Below are 13,886 nucleotides of genomic sequence, written 5' to 3' on the forward strand. Positions count from 1 at the left end.
TTTCATTCTGCATGGCAGAGAGCTCCCAAAGGTGGCTGCTTCTGGAGACTGTTTTAGTAGTGTGTGAAATAAAGGTGAAAGGGGGGAAGTTTCTCCCTTCCTGGCTGTTCATAGGGCGGAAAACACATGTGTGGCCTGTGCAGCAGTGAGCCACCCCCATCCATGCAGAGATGGCTGTGTCCCAGCAATACTTCCAGGTACTGCTTTGGTGTCCAGAGGGACTCCTGGGAGCCTGTAGCTAAAAGTGGCTGGGCCCTTCACTGGGCTGGGGTGAGAAAGCTCAGCGATTTGCAGGATGGGGCCCTGGCTTTTGATGCATTTCAGTGTGTTGGAAGGAGTACTGTGGGTATTCTCTTGGCCTCCACATTAAGCTCTCAAATTTTCCCAGAGAACTGGGCAGAGGGAAATAACAGTCACAGAAAGGGAGCAATTAATTAAGCAGCTCTGTGCCTTCTTGTGGTGTCGACCCCAGCAGTGCCTGTGAACTGCATAAATGCACTCAGGCTTGCTGTCCAGAGCTCTGATCTGGGCAAAGCTGACTGCAAAAGGACTCGTTTCAAAGCCTCTCTTGTATTCTTTGGTAGCACGTACAAGGAGAGTGTTACAGACATTACTGCTCTGCCTGTAATGGCTAGGGAAAAAGGCTCAACAGATTAGTGGGCTTTTTTTTACCTCTCCTGTGTGTATGCTTTTGTTGGAGATGAGGAATTAGCACTACTGATTTTTTTTTAAAGACTCGTGAGTGCCCACAACCCAAACTGACCTAGGCACTTTTGGTGACTTAGACAGAATTTTCAAGTTATTTTTAAATGCTGGAAGTCTTGCAGAGGTCTGGGAATGTTAAATGATTGATTATTTGCATCATAGAGCATAGGAGTCACAGCCCTGCACTGAGGCTCCATTGTGCTAGGTGCTGAATGCACAGAGAACAAAATGACTGGGTTTGCTCTCAGTACCATGAAATCGGAGCAGAGGCAACTCCCATCCTTCTTTTCTGATATATCTGTGCATGCTCAGTGTGATACAGTAGTAACAAATCACAGATATGTTTTTTATAGCAGATGAAGTACAAATAAAGACTTGATTTGTATAATGGGCATTTGCTTAACATCTTGAATGGCCGGGCACAGTAAACAGTATATAAATGCCTAGATGGAAAATAATTGTTCATGCACAGGGCTGATAACAGTGACTATGTGTACTTTCAGCTGTGTTTCTCTGTTATGTCCAGGCCTCTGGTCAGTGCTACAGTGCTGTTACCAGATGACTTGTATTTACTGCTCTCCTTTGATCGCTTTGCCAGCGTGACATCTGGCTAGTTTCCCTTTGCCAAGGTCCCAGGATCCTGGGGAAGTTCTCACAGTTACTCGTGTCTGTCTTTCCCCTTTACAGTTAGCCTGAGAAGTGAATGATTCCTCCCCTCCCTGCAGGTGGGGGTTTATTTGATGGGGAGGGGGGCTAGGGGGGGTGAGTGTTGTTTTTCCCTTTTCTCAAGGGTCAGAAAACTCAGCCCCACACGAGCAATGTTAGGTTCTACAGGCTATCACAAGGCCCTTATATTTACTGTCACTTTGAGGTAGTCCATAGAGTCACAGTGGTAATAGTTTGTTTTGTAAACATAGGTGGTTCTCTGTGTGCAAGTGCCTAGAGCTGAGGAAAGACAGAAATTGGTTCCTGTGGGACTTGTTCTGCACTTGCCCTCCCTAAAAGCTGTCTTGGGCACAGAGAGGCTTTATTCTTGCAGTACAAAATTGATCTCTGACTATGAAGTGTTTTACCATGGCTGACATCTTGGAGCAATAAGAGGGTGGGGTTTTTTTATTTCTGATTACTTTTAGGTATCTTGCAGGCAGCAAGCCCCTTGGAAGATGAGTAACTAGTCATCATGCTTGGGCTGCTGATCAGTGGGAAGTAAATGCAGTTCAAATTGCTCTTGGTAGCCTGTGTTGCTGGAGATTGTCCTGCCCCAGTAACCTACAGTAACTGAAGTGTCAGTGTCTGTGCATGACAGCCACTGAGAAATGTCTCTCCCTGAAGCCAGGCTGTTGCTCTGTGGGAAAGGATCTCATGCAAGCCAGCTAGTGTCACACTTCAGTTTTCAGTGTTACTTTGAAGCCTTCATGTCAGTGAGACATTAGAGACCTGCACATCATACTGAGCAGACCTGAATGAGTACTTACAGCAATTGTAAGGCTTTTCACAATATTTTCATCTTGTGTCTGATCCTGGCTCAGTCACAAACTGAACTTGTGACTAAACTCATTTATTTAAGAAAAATTCTTTCTTTACCTGAAGGGCCTTAAATTGAAATATTTTAGCAAAACCCTGAAACATGGGGGCAGGTAGAGCAAGAACCTGCCTCTAACTCCTGTTTCCCACTGCAGGCCAACCTCCACAACCTGGAAAACAAAAACTTTTGACTGGTTCTGCCTTAAACATATGATTTTGACTGCATGACTCACTATTTTGTATTTGTTGTTTGTATTGCTATAGCAGTTGAGGCTCTTAAACTTTGGATCTGAGACCTTGTTGTGCCAGGTGCTGTTAGGAGCATGGGAAAAAAAAACAAACCAAGAAGGCCATGTTAGGAAGAACATGAATTTCTGCATAACTCAAGACAACAGGTGGCTACAGATGGGGGATTACAAGGAACTGATGAAATAATAGTGAATGACCTGTGCAGTGAGTAATAGTCTTGGTACATCACTTATCGAAACATTGCAGAGGTTTTGTAGATGCTACAGCAAAGGGGAGTTTGAAGGAGAATGATGGAGTAACAGAAGTTTACAGTAACATCTCAGCAAGTGAGAAAGGCAGCAGAGGGAATAGTGGCATGCTGAAAGTGATGCTTGAAGGAAGATGTTTGCTGCAAAATCTAGTTAGTTGTTTGTGGATGTTGTGGTCATATATGAGAGAGTACAGATACAAGAGCCAAGTGCAGACAGAAAGTGTGTTTTTTGGAGGAAGGAAAACAGAGCCATGGGAAAAAGAAACCTGCAGGCAGGCTATATATTCAGAGTTTTGCCCTGAAACTTTTGGTGTGTTTGCTATTAGCAATTCAAGGAAAAAGAAAGTGCTGTTTCTTTGGATCATAACCTTTAACCAACATGTGACATGAGGGAACAGATGAGTGAAACAGAATGTGTGTGTTCCTTTATTTGTAGCACAGATGTCTCCATAAGGGGCAAAGGAAAAATGCTGCTTTTTGTAGTGTTGTTTATTTAAACTTCAGTTTAACAAAATTAGCCTGTTCAGAAACTTCAGTGAACGTCCTTTTTAAGTTGAAAGCTTGCAGAGCAAGATGCAAGTCAAATGCCAGCCCCAGCAATTAGCATGCATCCTTTCATGAGTGTCAAACTGTGCTTAATCTCTACTGATCGGGTTCTTTTTCTCCTGCATGCTGTCTGCAGCTAAAAATAACACCAAGTTAAAGATGTACCAAAGTTAGCAGCTGCCCAGTTCATGGTTTTTCTGAAGCAGCTTGCTCTCTTCCCCAGTCATGGTTTTTCTTCCCATGAAGCATGAGAGGAAACATAGATGTCGCAGCATGTATTTGGGAAGCTCTCACTGGCTTGAGGGTGTCCAGGAGCTTATGTGCTCGTAGATCACAGTGTAAAAGGTATTGCTTGAGGTGCAGCTTCCCACATAAAATCAAAAAGGTGTGCTGGTGTTTGATAGGAAGGTTTCTCATGAAGGAAGTGGAAACATAGCATGACATGACTGCAGAACAAGAGAGGATGTATTTAAATATACTCCCCAGAAGGTGGTTAGAGAAATGCATTGGCTGCTTCAGCATTAAATGCTCTCCCCATGTGTTCTCTGCAGTAGGGACCCCTCTCAGCTGAGCCATTTTTAGCTGTGTGAAAGAGCCCAGTTATTTATCTCCATGGCTCTCTGAGCAATGAACTTCTCTCGTACCACTAGAGGGGGACTGCACGCCGTACACCTCCCGTCCTGCTGGGCCTCACTGGAGTTGCTGGGCTGGTGGGCACTGAGGGGTGGCCACCAGCCCAGCAACTCCAGCTGCACGGCCCACTCTGCTCTGGTGAGCACTGGGGTTTCACAGCACCTGTGAAGGTCAGGCATTGCAGGCAAAGAAGTGTAAAGGCACATGGATGAGGATAGCATGATTGGTATAGTATCTACATACTTCTCTAGTTATCCAGTTCTGCAGAATGTTGGGTTTTATTCCCACACAGTTACAAAAAGTGTCCTGAGCATGACTTGTGTTCAGAGAAAGCTGAATAGTGTGTGTGTGCAACATCTCTGAGTCACAAGGTGTGAATAACCTCTCTCCACACCTGGATGAAGGAACATAGCAGCAGCTTATTCAGCAGTGCCATTAAACTGGTCAAAGATGAAATGGAAACATGATTGTTTCTAGATGCTGGGAGAAAAGTGAGGGCTTTAGGTGTAACAGGGTGTAACAGTCCCAGTTGTGTGCTGGACCTGACCTGCCTGTTCCCTGCTGCTTTGCAGGGCTTTTACTCACGTGTTCACCTTTGGACCGACGTTCCGAGCGGAAAACTCGCAGAGTCGCCGGCATCTGGCGGAGTTCTACATGGTGGAGGCTGAGCTGTCCTTCACTGAAAGCCTTCAGGACATCATGCAGGTGGGCACTCCAAATGTCTATGCAGGACTGGTAGCAGTGTTTCTTCCTCCTGTGCTCCCTGCCCTCAGGTGGGGTCACCGCCCCTCTCACCCTGTGTGAACCAAGTAGAGGTTGCACAGGTATTTCCCAAGGAGGAGGGTTTGCTCAGCAGAGATGAGGCCATAGAGAGGATTTGGAAGGGAAGATACAGGTGCACACAGCCCTCATCTGAATGGGAAGCTCCACAGTTGCTGTATTGCCAGGGAACGTAAATGTGCTTGACTAATGCTAATGAGTGGCACTCTCCCTTTCAAAATGTTCAGCACCTTTCCACTGAGTGAGCAGTGTTTATGCAGTGTGCTCTGTAAAGGCCTCCTTGAAATCTGCATTGAAATCTGAAGAAGAAACAACATACACTGTTCTGGCATACACTGTTCACTGTGGCTTTAGCAGAAGGCTGGAGGAAATCCTTTGTCAGCTGGTTTTTGATTTTTAAGGATTGACCTCTCAGATGCAGTTTAACCACATGATAGATGCCTATACACCTTACTAGTCTCAGCATAAGCCAGCTTATACCCAGTAGGACTTGTATGTAAACATATACACTCTCTCATTTATCAGATAAGCTCTGTGGAAAGTGATTGAAAAAATAACCTTATAAAGAAAAACACCTGAGGCACTGGCTGAAGATTTACAAAATAACATCCAGGTGGTGGTTTCTTCAGCATGGGTCATAAACAGTGCTGAAGCAGCATGGCCTGAGAGCGCAGTTGGTGTGCTCTGTGTGCTGCTTCTGAATCTGGGATGTCTGCATGACACTGGGCTGTGTGGACTGATCCATTGGGAGTCTGTGCTCCATCATGAATAGCATCCTCCTCTTTAGTCTCTCCTTTTCTCCACAGCTTCGGGTATTCTTAGAGCACAGCCTCTGTATATGTACACACCTTAATTCCTGAGCCCCCTTGTTTCTCTATGTAATCAGGAGTCAATTGAAATCTTCACTGCTTTTATCTGGTATAGTAAGCAGGGTCTTCTGTTGAGTGGTGTTTGAGCCCTTCAACACAGAATCAATATACCTTGTGTGGAAAACCTTAATTTCCTGGTTTTGAAGTATAAACAGCCAGTTCAAACAATTCAGAGAATTAGATTTGAGAACTGTTCTGGAATTTGTAAGGCTTTTATTTGTAGAGAAAGGAGGAACTTTCCCTCTCAATTTTTGCCTTTGTTGTTGCTAAGTATCTTGTGAAGTTTCAGCTTGTGCTCTCTTTAAATCTGCCCTCTGTCTCAAAGTCTTTGACAAGCACCTTTCCCTATAACAGAAAGTCTCCTAGCAGCCATTATTTTGCATTTCTCATAGTGAGTATGTATTGCAACAGGCTTAATTTTGTGGTGTTCTTACTTGGGGAAGTGGAGTTCCCACTTTGTTTATTTTTAAACCATTGAGCAATCTCTCTTACAACAAAACAAACAAAAAACCTCAATCAACAGAAAACCCTGCTAGTTGCTCTAAAACCTAAGTGTCTCTCCTGGCGTGACTGACCTAAATTCAGTGTTCTCTTATGTATCTGCCCATCGGGTATTTTGTCTGTTTGTTATCATCTGCAAGTTCTTTATTCAGTGAAAAACGCCCAGTTGAAAGCCTTCAGGGCTCTTGGCCAGGCTTATTATCTGAACTTTGTCCTCACATAAGGAGCTGGATTGTTAAAATTTTATTTTTAAAATTGCTATTGGACATTTGGACTAAGTATCTCTCACTTGAGCAAGTTACTGTGCTGGGAATGCTCAGCTTCTTCAGGGACATCTTGAAGTATTTGCTTATACACCATTAAAGAGCCTTGCTACAAAGATGTGTATGTTTACCATTCACTGGTGAGGCTTGAGATCTTTCAGCCAAAGCTCCAAAAGAAACATAATTTTCATTATGAAAAAAAAGGGAAAAAAGGAGACTTAATAACCAAGCTACATGTATTTGGGAACAAAGGGCCTGAAGTCTTAGAGCAGCGGCCTTTTTTGCCCTCTGTAATTGCACAGAGTAGAGCTCAGTTATTCCTAAATTAGTAGCACAGTTCTTGTGAAGTCTCATGTGTCTTAATCATGCAATCTAAATTTCTGTTCTGTGCCAAAATGTGTTTTAGTGCTACAAAGAAGCTTCTACTCTCACAGTGCTGGTTTCACAATACTTTCTGTGGAAAGTCCCATGTGCTCAGTGCAGTACTTCACGCTGCATGGCTGAGTGGTAGTATTTCTGCTTTAGTGTGCAGGGTACATGTAAGGGTATCTAAGGAGGGACCTCTTTTCTCCTCCAAAATGGGTGAGAAAGAGAAGGATTTAGAAAAAGGTCAGACAGACAGGAGAAGAGGTACAGTTGTGGAAGTGTCTGGAACCCCTAGAGCCATCAGCCCCCCAGTACCTGAATTGGTCATCCAATTTTTTTGTCCTCTGAGATTCCTGTTATCACTCCCTCCCTCTCTCTTCCCTGCTGTGTCATGTAGGTGTATTTGTAGGCCATTATCTTCTATTTTTCATTCCACTGTATCAGCAGCGCAGTATATTTAAAGGATCCCACTTCACTCATGACACTAATGGAGTCTCAAAGAGGCCATATGATACAGTCATTATTGAATTTCATCAAAAGCACATACAATGCCATGGTAAAAAAGGCATTATTTAGGCTGTAAAGTTAGGAAATGCAAGAAGGAAGTTTTCCTGAGGGCATTGTCAGGGGTTTATGCATAGTGTTAGTCTTCCTTAACAAGATTATATCCTAGCACTACTGTCTCTTTAAGGGATGGAGAATATTTCTCTTTAGGATGGGGCATACAATTTAACACTCAGTATTTGAGCTGTGTCCTGAGGGCAGGAGTATTGTCTTCCACTGGTTATGTACTTCATCAAAATTAATTTGCTGTCATTACAGCCGAGTGACATGGAGCGTTATTACCTCCATTTTACAGAGGGCAGTTCAGGCATGAAATGAAATACCCATTCTGGATGTCAGCTTTAGAGAGCTTGTATCTAAAACATGTATGTGGTTTGATTTCCAGACTAGTTTTCACTCAGCATTCTGTCTTCAGTACCAAATCTGAGGCACTTGGGCGGGTCTGACTGCAGTCTTGAGGGAGCAAACACTGGTAATCACATGAGAAGGGTTCTCTTCCCTAACTTTTATCAGCATTCAGCTTCAATGGCCAGTGGAGCAGTGGTCTGGCAGACAAGTCTCTTTCCTTGCACAGCAACAGCATCTCTCTAAAATGGGGCCTGAGCTGTTGGTTGTATTGCTGAGAGGAGATTTTATGACCAAGATCAGATGTGAATCTTCCCCTCTGTGTGTATGTGCACCCGTAGAGTGGGTGTGAGCAAGCATGGAGGCAGCAACAGTGGTCCACTGGTGAGTGTTTCATATGTAAGGAGCCTGTGACCTACACTGCATCCATATGCATGGCCCAGGTAAATATATACATAAAAATCCTGCTGGCAGGTCATGTGATCTTTCTTATGTAATCTTTCTTACGTAATAAAAAGGATGATTTGAACTTTTCTTGGAGAGCACAGCACCTTCAATTGCTGCTGCTGACTTTTACTGCTGTTTTATTGATGATTTGCTCTGTTTCAACTCTGGTCATAATTTTATTTGGGAAGAGGATCAGTTGCAGTATCAAAAGATCCAGGGGAAAACTAAGCAACACCCTTGGGAGCTGCTCCTAATCAAAACTGAACTGTTAACCATTAAACAATAGAGGGTTGCCACATTGGGGAAGGCCAGTGTTGAAACTGCTGAAGTTTCAAACGTGAAAATCAAAAGAGAAAGGCTAAAAGGGTTGAGGGAAGGGAGAAAGCTTTAACCTCTGTTCTCCTTGCTTGCCCCCCTACCAGCACAGTTTCCACACCACCATTGTGAAGCAACCACATTATTGGGCTTTTGGAACATACAGGGTCCCACCTCTGAGATGAGCTACTTGCTGTGCTTCCAGTGCCTTTTTTCCCCTGTGTAAGTCTCCTGTCAAACATGTATCTTTCAGAATATGTTCAAACCAATCACTTCACCTATATCTCACACTCATGTGTTCCTTTAAACCAGCAAGCCAGTGATTTCACTTCTCCACTCATTTTTCCTATAGCCGACTTTGAAGTCCTTTATTATGCTATCTGCTTAAAGACATAAATTCTCAATTTGAGATGTTTTTCCCTCCTTTTTTTTTCCATCTACTGTTTGTGCCTAGTGCTTGTTTGGCATAAATAAGAGCAGTGAGGAGGACCGTGTATGACCCACGTGTCTGTCTTTTTTGCCAGGATAAAACCTCAGTCTCAAACCTGGAAATATTTCTCAGATTGTTTTTCCCATACCACCCACATCTTTTTTCCACAAGAGGAAGCTGCTTATGTTGAATGCTGTGGGAACCTAATTGTTACTTTATCGCACAGTGAGGGAAAAAAGTGCTAATTAAACAACATGCCTTTCCAAAACCAGATGATACTTTCATTTTCTAGAAAGAGGAAGCTTAATGTAAAATCCCTTCGTCTCTGCCTGGTGAAACCAGATGAATTGCTAAGAAGTTTTCTAATTTCATTTGCATAAGCCTTTTTCTAGCTACTTTGAAGAAAGTTCAAAGCTGACTGTTTGGTTATTTGCCACTCAGCAGCAGGAATGCTGGCTTTTCATTTCCTCTGTGTTTGAGTACCAGGAGGCGTAAAACTGTTCATCTGCATATGATAATGCTGTTCCCTTATTTGCATCTTCCCTTTTTTTAAAAGGAGAGCCCAGGTTGATGCAGGAGTCTTGAGTCTGAGTTTGGCTCAGAGGAGTCCAAATGGACTGCTTTACCAGCTCCACTAGGCTGGTGGGATGCAGAGCTTGTTCACCAGCACAGAGCAATGTTTCAGCAGCTTGGGGCAGGTGTGAAGAATGTTCATCTAAGCATAAGTTTGATCAACATGCCTGAAATCTCATCTTGGCTATGTCAGTAGCCCAGCTGCTTTGTTTCTGTGCCTTGTGTTCCTCTTACCCTATAAGATCTGGTTCCTTGTAAGGCATAGACCTACTGCTTGTTCTTGAGGTCTGCTGACTGATCTTTCCACAGGTTCATCTTTCCACAGTCACAGGCTTTGTGGTGTCTAGGGGCTGCTGCTCACCTAGATATTATTAGTGGAAACTTCAGTTCTCTCAACTCTGCAATTAATGAAGCAGTTGTTACGCTCACAAAAAAACCCCAAACAACAAAATAAAACAACCCCCCCCCCCCAAAAAAAAAATAACACTGACAAAAAAAAAATCAAAAATCCACAACCAACCAGGAATGTGCCAGAACTTTGAGATGCACTTTGTTTGGAAAAACCTTGTCCCATCCCAGGCTGAGATTACATGCAGCCCATTGCTCTGTTTTGACAAAGAAAATGAGACTAGGAGGGTGATTTTGAATAAGAGGTAGGATGATCAGTTGATACCACAAGTGTCAACTACCTGCTTTGTGCTGGTGTAAGACTACAGGGAGTCATGGGAACTCTTAGTCTGCGCAACAGCAAGTGTCTTGGATGGTCTGCTTTGCTTAGCCAAAAGAGAGAGTGACTCTTAAAACAGGTTGATGAAAATGCAGCAGCATCCCATGTGGGGGCTTTTAATGGCATTTTAATTTCTTAATGAGTGAAGCCCGTTTTACTGGCTAAGTATATCCAAATTGGATGATAATGTCATTTAGTTAATCCACATTCGTTTAGGGAAATGGAACCACATCTTTTTAGTTTCTCAAACATCCCTGCATTGATGTGTCCTTTGCTTTAGCTCTCTACTCATCTTGTACATCTTCACTTTGCCGTTACTGCACAGAGTCTCTCTAGCTGAGATCTGTTTGATGGGCTTGCTCTACACATTGCATGTTTATTCTCTTTCCTTCAGTTTTGCCTTTTCTAACAACAAAGCATAAATCTAGAATTGTTCATTACAGGACAGATGCCTCACTAAGAACTAATCTGAAACCAGACCCACAAATGGTTGTAACATGTCTGTGGCTAGCCAGGGTTGCTGCTTGAATATTTTAGCTGTGATTTTTTCCACTGGAGATACCTGACTGAAGATACTGACTCCATCAGCCAACACTGAAACCCTAAACCCATAGCAAAAATTAAGGTTCCAGTCCTCTTCAGCTACTAAGCAAGCCTGCTAATTAGGAGTATTGGTGAGGTGGTTCCCTCTTATGCAGTCTTGCCATGCAGAAGGACAGAAACTCCTTCTGTACTCTTTGGCTGATGTGTACCATCTTTCATCTAAAGTCTGGGACACCTAAGCAATGTTCATTTTTCATGCATTCCTTTTTTCTCTATTAGGTTATGGAAGATCTTTTCAAGACAGTGACAAGCACTGTGCTCTCCAAATGTCCTCGTGATGTTGAGCTTTTTCATAAATACATAGCTCCTGCACAGAAGGTAATGCATGTGACAGGAAAGAACTGCAATCCTGTCATGTGTTTTGCGGGTTCTTGGCTATAGGAACACTTAATTTGTTTAATTTTTTTTTTTACTGTGTTGTCCTCTGTTAAGAAACTGAAAAGCTAAATATCACCTTAAGCTTAAGTGATTGTTCAAGCCAACAGAGAGAGAGAGCACAATTTTGTGTAGCTGGTAGCAGGTGTGGTAGAACTGTAGTTGTCACTTCATCTGGTAGCCTCTGAATCATCAGCTTCAATAATTGGGTACCCTTTTAGCACTGAATGGCCAGGAGTGGATTTTGACCCATAGCTATATCAGAATGCAATCCTACAAATTACAAAATAGAAGGAGGTCACTTTCCTGAGTTTTTCCCTGAACCATAAAGGGTAGCTTTACATGTTTATGTTTTTCTTGTTTTGACCAAGGGCAGGTTGGAACAAATGCTGAAGCACAAATTTATGATGTAAGTACTATTTCAAAATGATCTTGCAGAGGGCTTTTGGGGAAAGAGTTCCTATTTTGCATATGTTCTTTTTCTTTCACAACTCAATGTCTTCTGGGTTAGCATAATGTCTCTAAAAGAGCATGAGCTGCAGTTCCCTTTTACTATTTGTCATGTATGCCCTTTCAGTTCTGCATGAGACTGACACCTGAATCTGCTGGCCTTTGGCTTTTGCTCCCCTGGACAAGATCCTCTCCTTCCAGCATGTACCTGCACATTGGTTGCTCACAGTCGTGCTTGGTTTTGGCTTTGATGCTCTGCTTTCATTCACACTTTCACTTCAGTGGCTCTCTTTATATGAAAGTATTTTATGACAGTTAACAATCTCAATTGGTTTTCTATTCCCAGTTGATTGTGCAGCTCCTAATCCCAGTTCTTTGTGCTAAAGAGCTGAAGGCTTTGGGTTTCCCTCACTGACCCCTGAGAGTGCCACATCCTCCCTACTCCTGCTTGTTTCTTCAAATGGTGGAGCTCTCGATTTATCCCACAGAACATTGCAGGCATGCTTATCCCAGCACTGGTTATCTTGTTAAGCAGCTACAGCCATACCTAGGCAACAGGATCATGATGGATCCCCCCTGTGCCTCTGCCTGCAGGAGCACCATGGGAGTCCTCAGTGAAGTTAGCATCTCTTTGGACCTAACTGATACTCCTGAAAGGACAAAATTGTGCTCATCTTCTCCCATGCTCCAAGGAAAAGGAGAGAGAGGACAGATCATCTCTTTCTCCCTCTCTGTCTCTCTCTCCACCAGCTGCTGGCAGATCTGGGCCATTCCTGGCTTACGCACATGCGTTACATGTGTTGAACCTGTGCCAGTGATACACCTCATTTGGTCTGTGGCCTCACATAACCCAAACATGTGGAGCAATATATTCCTTCTTGAGGTATTTCCTCCAGAAGCCTTCCCTGCTTTAGTTAAACCTTGTAATAGGGTGTAAAGAGCTTGTGCTCCTTAGGGAATTTGGTTAAGTGGATTAGCCAGTGATACAAGGATGAAATTATTGTGATCATGTTATTCTTTTCTTCTCTCTGTCCACAACATTTGGCTTGGTATGTGGAAAACTTGGCTGCCATATTATCTTCCATTGAGTCTTGATTTCCAGCTACCAAACCTGGAGCATTATTCACTGCACTTTTTCTGTTTGCTTTGCCATGATGCTGTTCTTTTGTGCTGGTGGAAATTGGTGGAGAATCTGCTCTCAAATCTGCCAGAGAAGTAGAGAAACATTGCTGCACGTAAATCTCATGGTTTTTAAAGTAAAGTGGAAACATTTGAGCTACAAGCCCTTTTGCACCCTGGGCTGTTATTTTTGCCTAACACACCCTGGACTAGAGCTGTGTCGGTGTAGCTATGCTGATGGGGACATATTGTTTTCTTTAAAAAAATCCACCCATTTCTATGAAGCAATTCCCTGCAGAGTTCACTTCTGACTAGAATGCAATATTGCAATAATGCAGAAGTGTTGAGAGCTTAGCACTTCCTGCCCTGCATGTAGCTGAAGCACAGGAAAACATAGGATTCTTGCATATTAAATGCTTTTTGGTTTCTGTCCAAAGAAGCATTGCTGGGAAGTCTGACATTACACACAAGTTGGCATGGTGGTGGGGAAATGCCTCCTTAATTTTCCAGCATGGCACTTAGCCAGAAAACTTTGTTGTTCCTTTCATAGTTATCTTAAAGACTTTTTTCTTCCTCTTGCAGAATTTCCTACAGTGAAGCAGTGGAAATTTTGAAGCAAGCTCCTCAAACTTTCACTTTCAAGCCAGAGGTAGGTCACTGCCAGCTGGTTTGTCCCTATGCAGAACCTGAATCTCTGTAGAATCTCGTTTCTCTCTCTGTCTCTCTTTCTTTGATACCACAAGAGTTGTTACTTTGCACAGATTATCTGCCTCCTGGGTTGTTTTGTTTGCTGGGTTGTAAATCCAGTGTAACTTTTGCCCTTTGGGGTTGAAATGGGAGCAGTACAAGGAGTGAGATGTGTAGCAGGAGAACATGTAACACTTGCAGGGAAGGAAGTGATGAGATTGCAGTTGAAGGACCAAGGCTTTAGCAAAGGCACTTCTCTTTCCTGTATGTGAGTAGTGCTGAGAGTGTTACAGATTCAGTAGCAATCACCTAAGAAGAGTTGCTGTAATAGATCTCAAGAAAAGGAAAGATAAGAGGATAGCACCAAAAGTTTGACAAGGATTAACAAACCAATACCATGTGAAAATGCCATGTAATGTAGATGTAGGTAAAGGGAATCCCTTGTCTTTCCAAAGCATAGATGTTGACTGGGAAAAAGAGTAACATGCTAGTCTTTCTAAAGCTATGAGGTTGTGGTTTGCTACAAATCATATTTTGCCCAATTTCAAATGCACACCCACTCCAG

General features: G+C 43.1%; 1 protein-coding gene across 2 annotated transcripts in view; it reads left to right on the forward strand.

Moving 5' to 3' along the window:
• NARS2 (asparaginyl-tRNA synthetase 2, mitochondrial) overlaps positions 1-13,886 on the forward strand; it is a 48,027-nt gene that overhangs the window by 23,762 nt on the left and 10,379 nt on the right. The window contains exons 7-10 of one of the 2 annotated variants that reach the window (XM_036405397.1): positions 4,480-4,612; positions 10,910-11,008; positions 11,437-11,474; positions 13,217-13,283. In XM_036405397.1, the coding sequence (XP_036261290.1) occupies positions 4,480-4,612; positions 10,910-11,008; positions 11,437-11,474; positions 13,217-13,283 (337 nt within the window). Of the gene's footprint in view, positions 1-4,479; positions 4,613-10,909; positions 11,009-11,429; positions 11,475-13,216; positions 13,284-13,886 lie in introns of both variants that reach the window. The other variant, XM_054514057.1, reaches the window with a different exon arrangement.

This window comes from Molothrus ater, chromosome 2, assembly GCF_012460135.2.
Source record: "Molothrus ater isolate BHLD 08-10-18 breed brown headed cowbird chromosome 2, BPBGC_Mater_1.1, whole genome shotgun sequence".
NCBI lineage: Eukaryota > Metazoa > Chordata > Aves > Passeriformes > Icteridae > Molothrus > Molothrus ater.